Genomic DNA, 17,872 nt, shown 5'->3' with positions numbered 1-17,872 from the left:
GATTGGTGCTCTCAAGTGCATACTGCACTAGCCCCACAGGCAGGGGCTGATGGGAGTTGTAGTCCAAAACATCTGGAAGGTATCAGGTTAGGAGAGGCTGCCTTCAAGAGCCAGCAATGGAATTTATATAGAGAGTTGGAAGTGACTACAAGCATCATCTAGTCCAACCCCCCCGTAATGCAAGAATCTTTTGCCCAACAAAGGACTTGAACCCATGACCCTAAGTCTCATGCTCTACCAATCAAAAAGAACAAAAAAATTCAGCCTGGGGCCAAGTCACAATTTTAGGCAATCCGCTTCTTACAAATCTGATTACCCCCAGGAGTTGAAAGGGATCCAAAAGGTCATGGAGCACAACTGGTTGACAACGGAGGCGATCTGCTCCTAGTGTCTGTAGCAGGTGAATATGCAGACTCTGCTTAAAAGCACTATAAGCAAACAGCCCATCTCCCAATGCAATTCCCCCTCCCCACAAATAACTACGTAATACCCTCTGCAAGTTCTTCCCCAAGTTTAGGCAAAATCCCTTCTCGTAACTTGGGTTTGGGGCCTATATAATTCACTTTCCTCCGTGAAGTGTCAATAGCACCTTCCTGATGTTATCACAAAGCTCGTCCAGTGTGCTTTCACCACACCCTATGGACGGACCAAAGTCCAAGCACCAGACTATTTTAAAAGCCTTCTATGATAGGCCTGTGTTATAAATGAGGAAGTGCCTGTTTTCTATTCATCTTGTGATATATGTATGTACACACACACACGAATACTTCCAGCAGGCAAGAAGTTCTGTGAAACGTGAAAGAGCATTTTTTGAAGGTTACAAAGAGGAGGTTTAACTACTGAAAGTTTCCCCAGCAGTGCTTGGTAAGCTATTAACTTTTTAAGCCAGCAGTGAGCAAGTCACAAGGAGAGGCGAACATTTCCTCCATTAAATTTTCTCCATTTCCTCAGGAGAGACTTTGGAGGGAAAGGCGATGTTCCATCCATTCTGCTTTAGGAGTCTTAGATGAGACGGAATCTTTAAGTGTTTGTTCTAGATTCATGATCAATCAGATTTTATTTAAAATGAAACCCAAGTTTCTAGCTCTTGTGGCTAGAGAGATGGGGCGGAAATCATGTGGGCAGCACCTGGCTAATGTTGGAAGCAAACAGGTGGATGAAGGTTTCTAGTACCGATGGAGGAAAAGGAGGGGGGATTCTGTCTGACCTCTGGCAGAGGTAGAATTTTGTCAGAACAACAAGCAGATTTAGTGACCTGGCGCAACTCACAGGTTGAATGGGTTGCTTTTCTTGGCAGAGAATTAGGAAAGTTTTAACACCAAGTACACACAGCCCTGTGCTTAAGCCCCAAGGCTCAGGTTGAGTGAGAAAGAAAAGGGGGAGGGGAGAGACAGACACACCCAAGAGGTAGCATTATTTAATTTTTTTATTGAAGATCATTGGTGCTGCTTCCATATTTTGTTAATTCCACCCCCAACATTGAGATGGGTGCAACTTTCTCCACAATATCTCATTTATACACAGTACTACGGACAAGCACAAAGCCACTATGGCGGTAAAGAGGGAGGGGTTGTGGGTCACTGGGAGGGGGGGCCGGGAACACAGCTGCCATTCCACATTTGTTTTCCAAAAACACACATACAGAGACCAAAAAAAAGAAAAAAAATTTACACACTGGGAATGATGGACTAATTTTGGAATGAGGGGCCATGGAGACCCCTGCCTTTAGGTGCCCCCTTCCTTTTGCCCTCCCTCCCACACCATATTCAAGCCTTGGCCAGGAGTGGAATCCTGCTTGAGAGTGGTCCCAAAGCTGGAATGGAGGAAACCAGTGGTCCCATGGGGTGAAGGAAGCAGCCAAGAAGTGGGGCCTCAAGGAATGCCACCTTAAGAGTCTAGGCTTGGAGAGGGGGAGGAAGGATAGAGGAAGGTTTGGGGGGCCGGGGAACAGGGAGAAGGAGTTGTAGCTGGTTTGGCAAGTTTTAACAGCAGCCGCAAGGTTGGGCTGCAGCTGCTTTCATGAGAAGGGAGCACCAGAGGGGGTAAAAAGGTGAGAAGGCAGAAAACCGGAACCTAACTAAAACGGAGAACCCACCCCACGTCCCACCCACCGAACCCCCAAAAAATGATAGCACAGGGCCAATAATATGGAAGCTCCGAAGACGCTGGCACAACGGGGGAGGGGGTGGCTCACAAGGGCTTGCCCTCCAAGCTGATGACGGCACTGCCGCCCAATTTCTCCGCAAGGGTGCAGCGATCCTTGACTTCCTCGTAGCAGTTTGCTTGCAACTCGTGCTTGATCCCTGCAAGGGAAGAGGTGGGGACATGAGTGGCTCTTGCAGACCTCCATCATGTATTCCTGCCCAGCCAATTCAACAGGCCGATCCCCAGATCAAACAGCACCCCTTGCCCACTAACAGCTACTAGAGATAGAACAAAGGCTGAAGAAAAACAATGCCTCCCCCCCCCACACACACATCTGTTATCCACCCCTTTAATCCCAATCTCTGTATTTGGTCCACCACCACAGCTCCCCAGTCTCAACAACCCACCACCTCTGCAATTTGTAGCAGGCACAAATTGCACTGGCAATTTGCACAGCCAAAGTCACTGTCAGGTGGCAGCTGGAAAAAGCTCTCAAGAACAGCCTCCACCAATGGTACCCTCCAGAAGATCGTGGACTACAGTCCCCGGCAAGCTGGGGCTGGTGAGAGCTGCAATCCTGAAACATCTGTGGGACGTCAGGCTAGCGAAGGCTGCCCAAGAAACTTATGAAGAGATGGACTTCTTTGTCTCAACGCTCCATTTGTAGCATCTGAAAAGTCATTCAGCCTGCTTAGCTGCTATTCAGATGCAGGGAGGGGGGTCAGATTGGGGAGAGCGGTCAAGTCAGTTTCAGGTGGAGAGAAGTATGAGCCGGTACAAAGTTGGGAGACAGTTGTGGGAATTAGCATGCTGTTTTCAGACAATGAGAGTGAAGGTGAATGAGAAGGCAACATAGAAGGGACCAAAAGTAGGGTTTCAGCCCAATCAACTGTTTATTCAGGAAGCAAAGGCAGCCCTGGTTGGGGAAGTTTTTAATGTTTACTGCTGTATCATGTTTTTAATATTTGGTTGGGAGTTGCTCAGAGCGGCTGGGGAAACCCAGCCAGATGGGCGGGGTATAAATAATAAATTACTATTAAATTAGTATTTCACCACTACATTGTTAACAGCCATTTTAAGGGCATTTCAAAGATGCATAGCGCTGAATCAATGTCTAAATCTGTCCCATTGATTTCAACATTGCCAACTTAATTCTGGATTCAACCCACAATGATATAACTGAAACATTGCTGGGGAGGCTCAAACCTCTAAATGAAGGGTGGTACCTGTTCCTGGACAACTCCCAGCATACCTGCCTATGCTGGCTGGGGCCAATAGCAGTCCAGCAACATAGTGCGAGGGCCATAGCCTGGCCATCCCTGCTCTATGAGCCTCTGAGCACAGCCTTAAACTTTGGTCCCTACCATTTGCCACTTCTGATCAAGTGAAGGCCTTCTTTCCATTTTGGGAGAGGGGGGAGCCTTATTGCAGATGGGACCATGGCACAGGAAAGCAGAGGCCAGTGTCAATTTGATTCTCACAAGGTCAGTTTCTGCCCCTCCAAGATGGTTGCAGAGAGGCAATCACAAGAGAAAAGCGTCTTACAAAATTACCGTATATACTCGAGTATAAGCCGACCCGAATACAAGCCGAGGCACCTAATTCTACCACAAAAAACTGGGAAAACTTATTGACTCGAGTACAAGCCGGTTCACCACACCACAAACCTCCTGGTGGGCCGGAGTGCGTGTGTGTGTGCATGCGTGCATATGGCAGAGGGGGCTTCTCTCTCCCCCCCAGCCCCTCCCGTCCCCCTGCCTTCTTAGAGGCCAATGGTAGCAGCGGCGGAGGAAGAGCAAGCAGCCCAAAAGGGCTGCTTTCGGGCTGCTTGTTCCTCCGCCGCCAACAGCAGCAAAGGGGACCCTCACTCAAGTGTAAGCCGAGGGGGGGCTTTTTCAGCATAAAAAATGTTCTGAAAAAGTCAGCTTATACACAAGTATATACGATAATCACTACACAGACAGTAATTACAGTGGCACTGACTGGCAGCTCTCCAGTATTTCAGACACGGCTCCCCTCCAGCGTGGGGCCATCTGCGTAAGAGGCCTGTGCTCTACTGCTGAGCTACAGCCCTTCCCCCAGCAGACCAGTCCCCAACTCCTATCCCCCTGCTGTGAAAGAGGCAACCGCACCAGCTCTCACCTGTTAATTTTTTCTTGATGGCATCCTTAGAACTGGCATAGATCATCTTGCTCTTCAGGGGGGCACACTCAGGCGCCCTGCGGGGAGACAAAAAAGCAACCTCAGCATCAGGAGCGTGACCAGCCTCAATTCCCATGGGAATAACAAATATATATCCTCCCTTCTTAGTCTGAACAGGGTGAAAACAGCTCAAGGAGCGGACAAGGATAGAGGAGGGAAGATGCCTAAGGGTATAGCAGCAGCCACATCATCCATATGCCTAATGGAGTCACTTCCTCAAACGGAATCCTGGGACAAAGACATTTCCCCCCTCACCTGCTGGAACAGAGGGTGGGGAACTTGTGGTCCTCCAGATGTTGTTAGACTGCCTTCGGTCTCAGCCAGCATGCCAATGGTGAGTTGAGCCCAGAAACGTCACGAGGGCCCAGGTTTCCCCAGTTCTGTGCTACAGATTCCATGACCTACAGCCTTTTAAATTGAAGACTACAACAGGACAGCCCAAATTTCCTTGCACACTGTGTAGGGCAACAATTGCCTCTCATTCCTGGGTTGTGTATACCGCCCCCCTTACCTGAGATATACAGGGTGTTTAAAATGGTTGTGCTGTTGCCGTGCCACAATTTGATATGGGCACAAACTGAACTGCTTGGCAACGGATTTCTATTCTCTGCATCCCAGGTATATGGGAGGCAGGTGCATACATGTGGAGGGATGCTTCCCTAAAAGGACTTTAACCCCACGTTATCATGGCAACAGTGCCAGGAAGCACTGAAGGTGCCTGAGGCAGCGATCTACCCCTATCCCTAGGACTTCCAGGCAAGCCACATCAAAGCAGCTCTGCCCCCATTGTCAACTCTGAAAAGAACTAAGGTGCCCGGAGTGAAATCCTTGAGTTCTGCCATGAAAATCCTAGAGCCCTCAGCCAAGCTCAGTCACTTGCTATCTTCTCCAGCGGGTTGCTGTCAACTCTTTCCAAGGCATCAACAGTCGTTGGTTTGACACCCGGGAAGAAGAGTGGCAAGACAGGTCCTGAATAAGCCTTTTCATGAGATCTGGAAGCAAGGCTAGACTGGGGGAGGGGGATGGCTGGAGCAGACAGAATCCGTGTCCAGCTCAGAAAAAGTAGCCAGGGAAGTAGCCTCCAACAAAGGGTTCCAAACACACCAGACCCTCTGCTCTGATTGCATTTGCTTGGTAGCATTTTTCTGGCCAAAAGAACTACTCTTCAACATGATTCCGTGAGTACGGGAAGGGGGGGAGCCTGGGGGCAGGGGATATGGGGTGGCCTGGCAGTAGCCACAGAGTAGGCTTTAGTTTGTTTTGTTTTTAGGAGGGAGTCCTCACCAGAAGATGAAGACAAGGTCCTCCTTTTTGCTTTCCTTTGTCTCATAGGTGGCATCGTAAAGGGCATAGCGGCAGTCACAGTCCGGCAGCATCTTGACGAAGTAGAGGTAGGGGTCATCAATGGTGTCCCCCACATCCCCCACCAGGATCTCCTTCCCCTCTTCCAGGATGATGTTCTTCTTATCTTCGCTCAAGCAGAAGAGCACAGCTTTCTTGCGCTTCTTCACCTCTTCTGGGGTGGATGCTTTGCGCACCTTCATGTCATTGAAGACCTTGATAACTCCATCGGAGACGGCTACGCCAGATGCCTGCCCAGGGAGGGAGGGAGAAGGGAAAGGAGTCAGCCAATAGCCACACCAAAGCCTCCACATGTGGGAGAGAGAATAAGATGCGTTCCCCCCCACTTTCACAGTACTGGATCTCTGGGTTATCCAATGAACCAGATGGCAGGAGAATCAGGACGGATAAAGAAAATACTTATTCGTGTGGTGCATAATTCATTTACAGAATTCGCTGCCACTTGATGTGGTGATGTGCACTAGCCCAGATGGCTTTGAAAGGGATTAGACAAGATTACTAGCTTCCCACACATGATGACTATGTGGACCCGCCCATGTTCAGAGGTGCAACTGTGCCTGAATATCAGTCACTGGAGAGAAACACCAGGTTGCCCTCATGGCCTGTTTAACTGTGGAAAAACAGGATGCTGGGCTGACTGGGCCTTTGGTCTGATCCATAGAATCACAAATTTGGAAGGGACCCTGAGGACCATATAGTCTAACCCTCTGCAATGCAGGAATATGCTGGTGTCCCATACGGTGCCTGAACCCTGCAACCTTGGCGATATCAGTTCCATGATCTAACAAACTAAGCTATTCAGAATGACATCCAGGCTGATCCAGAAGAACTTACATTTACCCATGCAAATTAGCAAAGGCTCAAAAATGGATCCGCAAACTCACTTGCCATAAGAATCCTTTCAAACTCTGTAAAGCATGAGCCATCACTGCTCCCCCCCCCCCTTCTGAGTGCTTCGGAAGTAGAGCATGACACAGACCAGCCCCCACCCTCTTCCTGAGCTCAGAACCGGGGAGCAGAGATTTTCTCCCTGATCTTGCGCTGCAGAGGCAACTTCAAAGCACATGTGCAATGGAGATAAGCCTCAAACTCCCCATCCCTACAGGAAATGAAGAGGAAAAGGTTTAAGGCAACCACAAATTTTGGCCGGCTACTGAGCCCAGGCAGTTATGGACAAGATTCCAGAGCCTAAACCTAGATGCCTTTCCCTATCCTGGTCAGAACAGGTTCTGTGAAGAAACTGACTCCAACAGAGTCATCTGGAGTTAAGCCACATAAAACTTTTTTTTTTTTAACAAGGACTTCTTCAAATGACTAGACAGTGAATTTGGGGCAGACTTCTCTCTCTCTCTCTCTCTCTCTCTCTCTCACACACACACACACACACACACACACAGAGGGGCCCATCCAATTGACCTTTTAAACAGAGTCAGAAATTCCCATCACTAAAATGAAGAGATAGAAGGAAATGGATTCAGGTTAAGGTTAGGATGATGATGGAAGGCAGGATTGGGAGTGGTATATACAGGCGACTTAACAGCCAGAATTGGAAATAAACCAACTAGGGAGTGTTTTTTTAAAAGAAAAATCTCCTAGGTTCCATGCCTGCCCCCAGGAGAGGCCAGGAGCAGAGATGCCGGGAATCTGGCACTAGCTTTCTGGGGTGGGAAAAGCACAGAATGCAAGAGCAGAGACAGCAGGTGCCCCAAAGCCGCCAGTCTGGAGGGAGGTGCTTGGCCTCCTGCCTCCAGCACCAGAAAAGGAAGTAGACTTGTGTCGCAGGGGATGGGGGGGGGGGAGGAGGGGGGAAGAAGAGAGAAGGTTAAGTGGCAGCATTCAGGAGATGCGTGCTCAGGACTGTGGTTTTTCTTAAGAGAGGGAGAGATCTATTGTCACCAGCAGAAGCTGGGAAACAACACGGATCTCTTAGGAGGGGTGCAAATCCCGGGCAAGGGAAGCAGCCTGTCCAGTTCAGAGTTTGGGAAGTGAAAAAGGGGGTGCGTTTTTACAACCGGCAATAGAGAGCAATTTTGGCAAGGGGGAGGGGAGGAGAAAAAGGTGAGAGTATCAAGAGCCCAGGAATTTCTCGCCAGCACTATTAAGGAGTCTCTTGGCAGGCCAGCTCTTCGCTGCAGGAAGGATATAAACCACAAGCCTGAGAGTGTCATTTGATAGACATTTTAGGAGAGGTGCCACATTCAGCCAGCATTTAGAACCTGCTCTTTGGAGAGGGAGCAAATAGTTTTATCCAGGCCTTTTGAGTGGGGTGGGGGATAAAACTGCTGCAATGCCACAGCCACGTGAAAGTCTTGACTCCCCCTCCCCGCGCCGGGACTTACACACAATAGGCTCCTCTATATATCCCTCTTCCCTTTTCAACCTGCATCTCCGTAGAGAGAAGCTGCTGTGGAAAAGGGAGGGAGAGAGGAAGAGCGGGAGGGAAGGAGGCGGCGGCAGGGAAAGAATAGAGGTCCCGGAAAGGAAGAGGGCAGCGAGTTCCCTCTGCGCAGGTCTTTCAAATTAAGTCATTTTAAAAAACAAAAAAGAGCAATGTAGGTTCGGAAGGCATTTGCACACCCCACACTTATGGGGGTCCTGGGTTCTACCCTCGCTCATCCAGCTCTACAAAATGGGGGGGGTGTAAAAGGAAAAAAAGAAGATTCCATCCAGCATCATACCCCGTCAGGTCGGGTGTGGTGGGGGGAGGGTGAGGAGATTGGGAGGATGAGGGGCTTCCCTTCCCCCTCCCACTACAGAAAATAGCTCCTCCCCATGTGACTGGCCATGTGACTGCCAGAATGCGGCGAGGGGGGAGGACGGCGAGAGGCTAAGCGGGGGGGGGGGGACGCTACATCGAGCCACAGAGATACCTTCGCCGCCAAAGCCAGGTGGGGCGGGGGGAAAGGGGCCCCCGAGAGCCCCCCTCAAAATGGCGGCCGGGAGACAAGATGGCGGCCCGGTGTGTGGGGCGGGCGGTGGGGGGGCGGTGGAGGCGAGGGGCCGCGCCGGGTCTTACCATGGTGCTGCAGGCGACGAAGGGAAAGGTGAAGGAGGGAGAGAAGGTGTGCGCGGCGTCGGCGGTGCTCTTCGCGCTCGGAGGTGCTGCTGCTGGTGCGGCGTCGGCGTCGACTGCTGCTTCCTTCTCCGAGGCGGCGGCTCCGACTCCGTCTGCGCGTCAAGCGAGGCCCGAAAGGAACTGCAGCCCCGCCCCGGCACGACGCTTCCGCTTTAAGGCGCCTCCCGAGGAGGAGCCGCTTCCGGTCCGGGGCGCGGGGCGCCATGGGAAACCGAGTCCTCCCCCACTCTCTCTCTTCACTCTGTCCCGAAAAAAGGCCTCGTCTCCTTTCCACTGGCCTTTCCCATTCCCGACTCCCCCCCCCCACAAGAATCCTGGGAAACGTAGTTCATTGTGACAGGCCGGAGTGGGGGAACCTGCGGCCGCCGGCGCCTGCTGGGACTCCAGCTCCCATCATCCATGCCAGCCAGCCTGGGCTGATTGCCGGGGATGCTGGCAGCTGGAGTCTAGTCAACCTCTGGAGGGCCACATTCGGCAAGCGGGGGGCGTTTTGAGCAGGAACTCGGGGGAACTGAGTTCCCTTACCTTTTAAAAATGAAATATATATATTTTTGTCTGGGGGTGCAGGAACAGATACACACCCAATGGCTGTAATCTATAAAGTTGTGGCCATTTCCAATCCAGATCATTGTCTGCTTGACTTTATTAATCACATTTTACATTTAGCCACTGCCCATGTTGGGGGGGGGGGGGGGCACTGTGACTAGACCTGCAATAAACAAAACAAACTTCATGGTGAGTTCCCCCACCTTTTTTCCAGAAATAAAGGACTGGGGGTAAGTGTCACAGAGATAGAAGGGAGCAGAAAGATCTTGTGTTTTATCTAGGAATTATTATGTTGTACAGTCATACCTTGGGTTACAGATGCTTCAGGTTGCATATTTTTTGGGTTACCGGAAGCTGTACGCTGGCTCCCTCAGCCAATAAAGTGAGATGAGCACCGCAACCTCAGGGGTCCCTTTAACTGCTGAAACCCGGAAGTACCGGAACGGGTTACTTCTGGGTTTCAGTGGTCGCACATGCATAGAAGCGCTAAATCGCGCTTTGTGCATGCACAGAAACACTGAATCGCAACCTGCACGTGTGCAGACACGGCACTGCTGGCTGCAAACGCTGTGGGTTGCGAACACGCCTCCTGCACAGATCACGTTCGCAACCCAAGCATCCACAAGTAATAGTCCTTTTTTCTAAACAAAGTGTTTAGTGGTACTCTCATTTTGACTCAAGAAAATCACCACTTTATAGTTCAAATTGGGAAAAATAAATACAGTAAATGGACAAAAGTACAAAGATTCACATTTTTAGGGGTATGCATACCCCTGCATCCCCCCAGAAAAAAGCACTGAGTAATAATAATAAGCAACAGTAACAGAGTAAAGAAGGAGAGAGTAACATCTGTGGCCTTCCAGATGTTACTAGACTCCCATCAGCCCTAGTCACAGCAAGCCAGTGCCAGGAATGATGGGAGATTTAGTTCAACAAACATAGGGAGGCCAACATGCACCCCTTTCTTGGTGTGATAATATTATCTCCAGATGGCCAACCATGTTAGTCTGTGGCAAAACCAGCAAAGATCATGTGATGTGTCAAAGACAAAGAAATATACCATAGCACAAACTATAGTGGATTGAAGTCCACTGCACCAGGTTGCCTCGAGTGTAATCCTGAGCTACCTGTGTGTGCTTAGGTGTGCTTGTATTGCAATCAGTGAGGTCAGAGACGCAGATAATTATGTAGTTGAAAGGGTGGTGGCTGACCAACTGCAAACATGCCTAGATGAAGCAGATTATCTAGCCCTGTTTCAATCCAGCTTCAGGCCTTTTTATGGCAATGGAAAACCCTTGGTCACCCTGCCTGATGACCTTTATTGTGAGAGAGACTGGAGAGAGCAAGATCCTTGTTGGCTCTCCTCAATCTCTCCGTGTCTTTCAACACCACTGGCTGCACTTTCTTTCTGGAACGATTTGGGGTTGCGACTTGGAGGCCCTGCTCTACAGTGGTTCTGCTCCTACCATAAAGTAGAGCTGGAATACTGTAACTGCATCTTGGCCGCATGGTTTGGGGGGCATTGGGATCCCTCAGGGGGTCCGTCTATTTTGCCTCCTATGCTACTGTTGGGAGCAGTCTTCCAGGAACCTGGGAGCTCTATCTCTCCATCTAAATCAGGGGAGGCTGGACCACTTTCTGAAGGCCAATAAACTGCAACTGAATGCCAGCAATAGTGCTAATGACAGGCAATTCCTATATCTGGGAATGAGGAAGACAATAGCTTGGGAATGATCATGGATCCATTGCTGTCACTGGTGGTTTCAGCAGCAAGTGTTTATTTCCAGCTCTGGCTGGTTTGCCTGCTATCCCCATTCCTGGACCAGGACAGCTGCGTTTCAGCAAGCCTTTCCTGACTGGACTACTGCAGTGCATTCTACATGGGGCTACCCTTGAAGATGCCACTACTAGTCCCACGAGTGGCTACTCGTTAAGTCTTGCCTGGAGGGCCATATTTGCTAAGCCTAAAGTGGCTCACCCATACTATCGCTTATGCTTGTCCTTCGCACTGTCAGTATTTTGGCATGCGTTTAAGACACATTTGTTTATCTTGGCCTTTGGAGGACAATTGTTGTCATAAGCCTGCTATTCCTTTTCTGCTGGAGTAGCAGTTTGACTGTTTTAGTTTTAATTTACCGTATTTTTCGCTCTATAAGCTGCACCAGACCACAAGACACACCTAGTTTTGGGAGGAGGAAAACAAGAAAAAAAATATTCTGAATCTCAGAAGCCAGAACAGCAAGAGGGATCGCTGTGCAGTGAAAGCAGCAATCCCTCTTGCTGTTCTGGCTTCTGGGATAGCTGCACAGCCTGCATTCGCTCCATAAGACGCACACACATTTCCCCTTACTTTTTAGGAGGGAAAAAGTGAGTCATAGAGCAAAAAATACGGTATTTTGTTTTTGGTTGTGTCTGTTTTCTAATGTGTGCTACCTTGAACTCCTTCAGGAGAAAGGGGAGGGAAGAAATAAGAATAAAAAGTAATATACAGTGGTAATTCACAAAACAGTTGTTGCTGGATGGCCAACTGTCATGGGTGCTCTAGTTGCAATTCCTGCATTGCAGCGGGGGTACGGGACACGAGCCAGTGTTGCCCAAACTTGGCTTTCCAGCTGTTTTTGGACTACATTTCCCATTATCCCTAGACAGCAAGACCAGTGGTCAGGGATGATGGGAATTGTGGTCCAAAAGCAGCTGGAGACCCAAGTTTGGGAAACACCGGACTAGTTGATGCTCAGGGCCTAATCAAACTCTACAATTCTATGCTTTTATGTTAACAGAGTCCAACATTGGCAAGCCAATAAAGACATGTGGTGGGGTTTTAAAACTGCTTTGTCTCCTCCCCATTCAACCCACATGATAGCAATGATCCTCTTGCAGTTTAATGGTTGCAGCTTCTCTTCAAACTGTTTGAAGTTTTAAAAATGGAAGTTAAGGGCTTTTTTCCCCCAGCCACACTAGGGCAGGCTTGTAGGTCTCCCACAGGGGTGGATAGGAGACGGAGTCCAAGCGGTCGAATAAAAAAAATGTGCGTTTGAAAGGATGTTTGGAGGTTTAATAGAATTCAAGGCTTCTTGAACAGTCAAGGATTCTTTTTGAGACAAATGTCTACAGATTGTGCACACCTAATTCCTGGCCTCATCCTTCAAGCAACATGTGGCTAGAGTAAGATGGAGCAAGGGCATTTATTGATGAAAACGTTTTCATGCTACCATTTGGTCCTAACAGGGGCCCCTGAGAAAATTTAACAAAAGCAAAAAAAATAAAAATAAAATTTAAACAGTAAGAAAATTAAAGCAAAATAAAAACAAAACAAAACGAGGGGTACAGGAGCATTAAAATCCAGGTGGTAGAGACCCTCCTATGAAATTTTGGAGAGCTGCTGCCAGTCAGTGTAGACAATGCTGAGCTAGATGGACCCATGGGTCTGACTCATTTCAAGTCTGCTTCCTGTGTTGCTGTTTGATTTGGAAGAGCCGTGGGTCACCGCAGAGCATCTGCTGTGCAGGCAGAAGGCCCCACAATTTCCTAGAAGGGTCTCTACCAACCCAAACAGGAGATACAGGGGTTTGAACCCAGGAACTTCAACAGATGCTCTACCACTGAGCTAAGGGACTGGCTGCGAGGTGCCTGGGATCAAGACACCCACGTTCAAATTACTTGGCAGCAGTAGAATGTGCATAACTCAACCAGCCTCCCACCGCAGCAGAGATCCTAGCCACACGCTGGGGCAGGGGGTGTGGGGGAATGAAAGGCTGAGGGAAGCTAAAAGGAACACATTTGTTCTGTGCTTTGATTTCCAACCACCCTCCATCCCTCCTCAGCACCTCCAGTTTTAATTTCCCATGGTTTGGTTAAAAAGAATAAGGAGGGGAAAGAGAGGAGAAAACTGAACTGGAAATTCTGAAGAGAGTTTTTGCTCTGGAAATAGAAGGCGAGGGAAATTCTTTGGTCCCCGACGATTGCCGAGCGAGTGAGACAGAGTAGGCACTCATAAATTATATGCCCATTTTAGGAAAACATAAAAAGCCTGGAGAAAAAAGATCCACGTCTGCCAGCAGGAAAATAGCTCGGCTTAAAGAGGAGGTAGTTTGAAAGGCACAACAGCATCAGTGCTAGGAAGGTGTGGGGGGGGGGGGAGAGATGCCATTCCATTCGCACTGTTAGATAAACCTGCCTGATGCACACTCTCCAAAACAATATGGGGGTAAAGTGTGCATGAACTAGTGAAAACAGTGCACAAAAATGCATTGCATAAAGGGAAAATTCCTTTGTAAAAATTAAGCAAAATTGCACACTAATATGTGTATGTTAGGAGAAATTCAAACTAAAACATTGTTGAATTTCCATGAGGACTTCAGTAGCCAATGAAATGCTCTGCAGGTGTTGCTGGGACTCCAGCTCCCCCCACAGCCAGCATGGCCAGTGGTTAGGGATAATGCTTTCCCCCAGCGAGGCTGGAAATAGCACGGAAGACCTAATGAGGCCTGGGGGGTGGGGCGCAAAGAGGTTCCCCAGTCCTGCCCTACAACGTACAGGAAATTTTCTTCTTTACAGCCCCATAAACGAAGGGCTCACTTGCACAAAGCTTAGAAAAGTTGTCCCTGGAAAAAGAAATTACATTAAAATGGTAGATTTCGAGCAGATCCACCCCATACATTGAAAGCACATCCAATACACATTGAAAGCACATGACTTCCACCAAAGAATGGTAGGAACTGTAATTTCTTACAGTTGCTGGGACCTGTAGCTCTGTGAGGCAGGCCCCTAGGATTCTCTGGTTGAAGCGATGTGCTTAAATGTGCATTGGGTGTGCTTTATACCTTATTTTCCTATAGCATACCTATGGTGTGGGTCTGCCCTATGGTAACTAGACCCTCTCAATGGAATTGCTGACTGAGTAGAGTTGCTGCTCATTTTACTGCTTCCTGTTCCTGTTTTTATAGTCATTTGATCTGCAAATATTTTGATTTCTGCTTATAAAACCTAATGGCCCATTTTATTTTCTGATTGATTGGAAATCCTACTACAGTGCACAGATGGTGGCGGTTTTAATGCATCATTCGTTTATTATTTTGCAGTTTAATGCCTGTTTCTTACTCTGAGAGCAGGTATTTTGGGGCTTGTTGGAAGGGGATGTTTTGAACCTGTGGTGGGGACAGGCTCCAATGATGTAGCTGGACTACACGTCCCATCATCCCTTACCAACTGAGCATGCTGGTTGGGGCTAATGGAAGTTGGGAGTCCAACGACTTGCAAAGAGCAATAGTTTCCCTGATCCTCCTCTTTTTCCAAGAGAGAGGCCCAAAGGAACAGCCTGCTGATTAATTCATAGCACTTAATGGGTCTTAGTCCCAGGAAACTGCATATTAGTAGGGGCAGAGAATCTATTTCACTTTAAGGGCCACTCTCCATTGCAGACAACCTTCCCAGGGCCAGAAGCAAAAGTGGTTGCGCAATGGACTCCCATACTGTTGTTGACACCCGCCTGTCTGCACTTCCAGGGGTGAAGCCAAGCCGATACATGATTAGCAGCACCTAAGTGAACTGTTGTCTTTAGTTAAAGCTATGGTTTTCGCAGTAGTGATGTGTGGAAGTGAGAGCTGGACCATCAAGAAGGCTGATCGCAGAAGAATTGGTGCTTTTGAATTATGGTGCTGGAGGAGACTCTTGAGAGTCCCATGGACTGCAAGAAGATCAAATGCATCCATTCTTAAGGAAATCAGCCCTGAGTGCTCACTGGAAGGGCAGAGCCTGAAGCTGAGGCTCCAGTACTTTGGCCACCTCATGAGAAGAGAAGACTCCCTGGAAAAGACCCTGATGTTGGGAAAGATGGAGGGCACAAGGAGAAGGGGACGACGGAGGACGAGATGGTTGGACAGTGTTCTCAAAGCTACCAGCATGAGTTTGACCAAGCTACGGGAGGCAGTGGAAAACAGGAGTGCCTGGCGTGCTCTGGTCCAAGGGGTCACGAAGAGTCGGACACGACTAAACAACAACAAGTGAACTGACCTCCCTGGGGCACAAGCCTGAGTCGTGTATATGGAGGTCCTGTACTGCCCAAACGGCAATACCCTCCTCTTAGCATCATTGATGTGGTCCAAAGGAAAGCAGAGCACTACATTCCAGCCACAGGTTTCACACCTCTCCATCCAGGCCAGCAAGAGGCATTGCCACTCTTCACAAACACATTCCAGGGGTCAAGAAACACACAAATGTGGGCAAGGGGAAGGACTGATAAGGGGTGAGGCCTGGAGAAAGGGTTGGGGAGAGTCCTGAGGGCCAGGCAAAGATGGCACCCATTGCTTTTGCTGGGACTGAGCCTTTTGAGGACTCACATACCTTGGAAGCCCCATTGGCTGTCAATTGGCTTTACTTCTGACTAGACACATTTGAAGACAGACACACACACCTAGATCATGTAGCAGCGTCTTCATCGCTCTTTCCCATTTCCAAAAAGGCCTTTAAAAAAGATTCTCAAAGAGAGAGGCGGTTGATTCATTCCGTGTGTTGCACCTTGGACTCAACTTGCCTGGGGTTAAAGCTCACTAAACTCAAATAGGCCTTCCTTACTTCAGAGTAGGCATGCCTCAGTTTGCACTGCCAGAGAGAAGGCCGCAACAACTGTTTCCTTATCCTTTGCAAACATTAATTAAAAAGAGAGAGGTTCTTCATTGAGGCAGAGAGGGCTACAAGGCCTCCCCCACCTGCAGCTATTGACACCCCCTTGTTTGTGCCAAAACTGTGTTTTAAGTGGAACCCCCAGGATGAGGCACAGGCACACACAGGCTAGGTGCACACCATACATATAAAACACATGCAAAAAATACAACACGCACAAAGAATCCCGGGGAATTTTTTCTGCCTCAAACAACTACAATTCCCAGTATCCTTTAACTTTCGCAGGATTCTTGGAGGCGGGGGGGGGGGGGAGATAGGCATGCACTTTACATGCGCATTGGATGTAGAGCGTGGATCAGATAGCCACTGCAGCAGCCCCTTTTTTGCTGTTTGCGGGGGGGGGGGGAGGCACTTGAAACAGAGAGATCAAGGAAGGCTTGGAGGGGGGGGAGAGAGAGAGAAATGAGAAGTACCCCTCCGCATTGCAGCAAATCTCCTTCACCCCCACCCTCCATCTCTAGGAAGGAAAGAAGGAAGGAAGGCTTCAGCATCTTTTGATGCACGCAATTCTAAGCCTTTGCACAGATGCACCAGAAAGGGACAAAGGGGGACTTGTGTAGCGGCGAGCCGGGCGCGCGTCCTTCCCTCCTCCCCCTCCTTTTCCTCTCTGCAACACACAGGCGCGTGCACGTTGCAGCTGCTGCTGTTGGTGCTGCCTGCCTCTCCGCGCGCCCTGCCCCGGACTGCTCGTTGCTCTCCCCCGCCCTCCTTCTTCTTCGCTTCTCTCGCTTCCAAATAAGGCGTCGCGCGAGCCAAACCCTCAAGCGCCTCCCTGATTCTCACAACCTGATTTGCCCTTATTTGGGCATGTGGAGCGGCGGCGAGGAGGCGCAGCGCCTGGCACGCGGGCGCCCCCCTGCCGCCGTGGGTGTGCACTGCAGGGCTTCCTTTTGCCTTCTCTCCTGGGAAGGAAAAGCCGTGCAAAGAAAAGGAGGGTGGGGGAGGGAAAGGGAAAGTGGGGGAGGGGAAAACCCTGGAGATTTCCACACGTGTCTGCGTGCGTGTGTTACCTTCACAATAGGCAACACCCAACAGGGAGCTGCAGATGGGATCCCAGTCATTACACCCGCCTCTCCTGTGCCCTGTTCTTTCCACTGATGTAAGATAAACAGCGGGATTGCTGGCTGGGCTCTGCTAATTGCTGCCATCTGGCTTTCCTTTATTAATTAAATTTAGAGCCTCATTCCCACTCACCTGGTGGAAGGACAAATTCCCTGATTGGCACATGTGACACACACACCAAGAGGCCTAACTGATTTTCCCAAGCGGCCTAGTAATGTCAAATCATGCAGCCTAGTGGTGTTGTCGCCCCCACCCAAAAAAAATTTCTATCTGGAATCCAGCAATTGCTGAACAAGCAACCCATTCATAAAATCATAGCATTGTAGATTTGGAAGGCACACCCAAGGGTTTTCTGGCCCAGCCTTCTACAATGCAGGAATTCATTAACAACTTCTGAACTATTGGTGTGGCAGAAGTGGAAGGGTTGCATAAGGGTAATTTCCAAATGTAAATTGGGTACTTTTGGGAGCCTACGTTTTGTGGGAGAATGAGCCTGGAACTTACTTAGGCCCCATTGGCGCTATAAAGCAGTATTAGACCACTTTAAGCAGGCTTCCCCCAAAGAATCCTGGGAACTGTAGTTTTTTTAAAAACAACAACAGGTGCTTGGATTTGCTTGTTGTTGTTTAGTCGTTTAGTCGTGTCCGACTCTTCATGACCCCATGGACCAGAGCATGCCAGGCACTCCTGTCTTCCACTGCCTCCCGCAGTTTGGTCAGACTCATGTTTGTAGCTTCGAGAACACTGTCCAACCATCTCATCCTCTGTCATCCCCTTCTCCTTGTGCCCTCAATCTTT

General features: G+C 49.3%; 1 protein-coding gene across 1 annotated transcript; it reads right to left on the bottom strand.

Annotated features, from left to right (window-relative positions):
• Positions 1–1,408: 1,408 nt before the first annotated feature.
• Positions 1,409–8,912, bottom strand: CFL1 (cofilin 1). Its single transcript, XM_028709246.2, has 4 exons — positions 8,726–8,912; positions 5,632–5,939; positions 4,288–4,364; positions 1,409–2,303 (listed from the first exon to the last, which is right to left on the bottom strand). Exons 1-4 carry the CDS (start codon positions 8,726–8,728, stop codon positions 2,191–2,193), a joined length of 501 nt encoding a protein of 166 aa, XP_028565079.1. The 5' UTR covers positions 8,729–8,912; the 3' UTR covers positions 1,409–2,190.
• Between the last annotated feature and the right edge of the window lie 8,960 nt (positions 8,913–17,872).

This window comes from Podarcis muralis, chromosome 16, assembly GCF_964188315.1.
Source record: "Podarcis muralis chromosome 16, rPodMur119.hap1.1, whole genome shotgun sequence".
In the NCBI taxonomy this organism is placed as follows: Eukaryota; Metazoa; Chordata; class Lepidosauria; order Squamata; family Lacertidae; genus Podarcis; species Podarcis muralis.
Note: the sequence above shows the minus strand (reverse complement) of the source record. Positions and strands in the feature narration are given on the sequence as shown.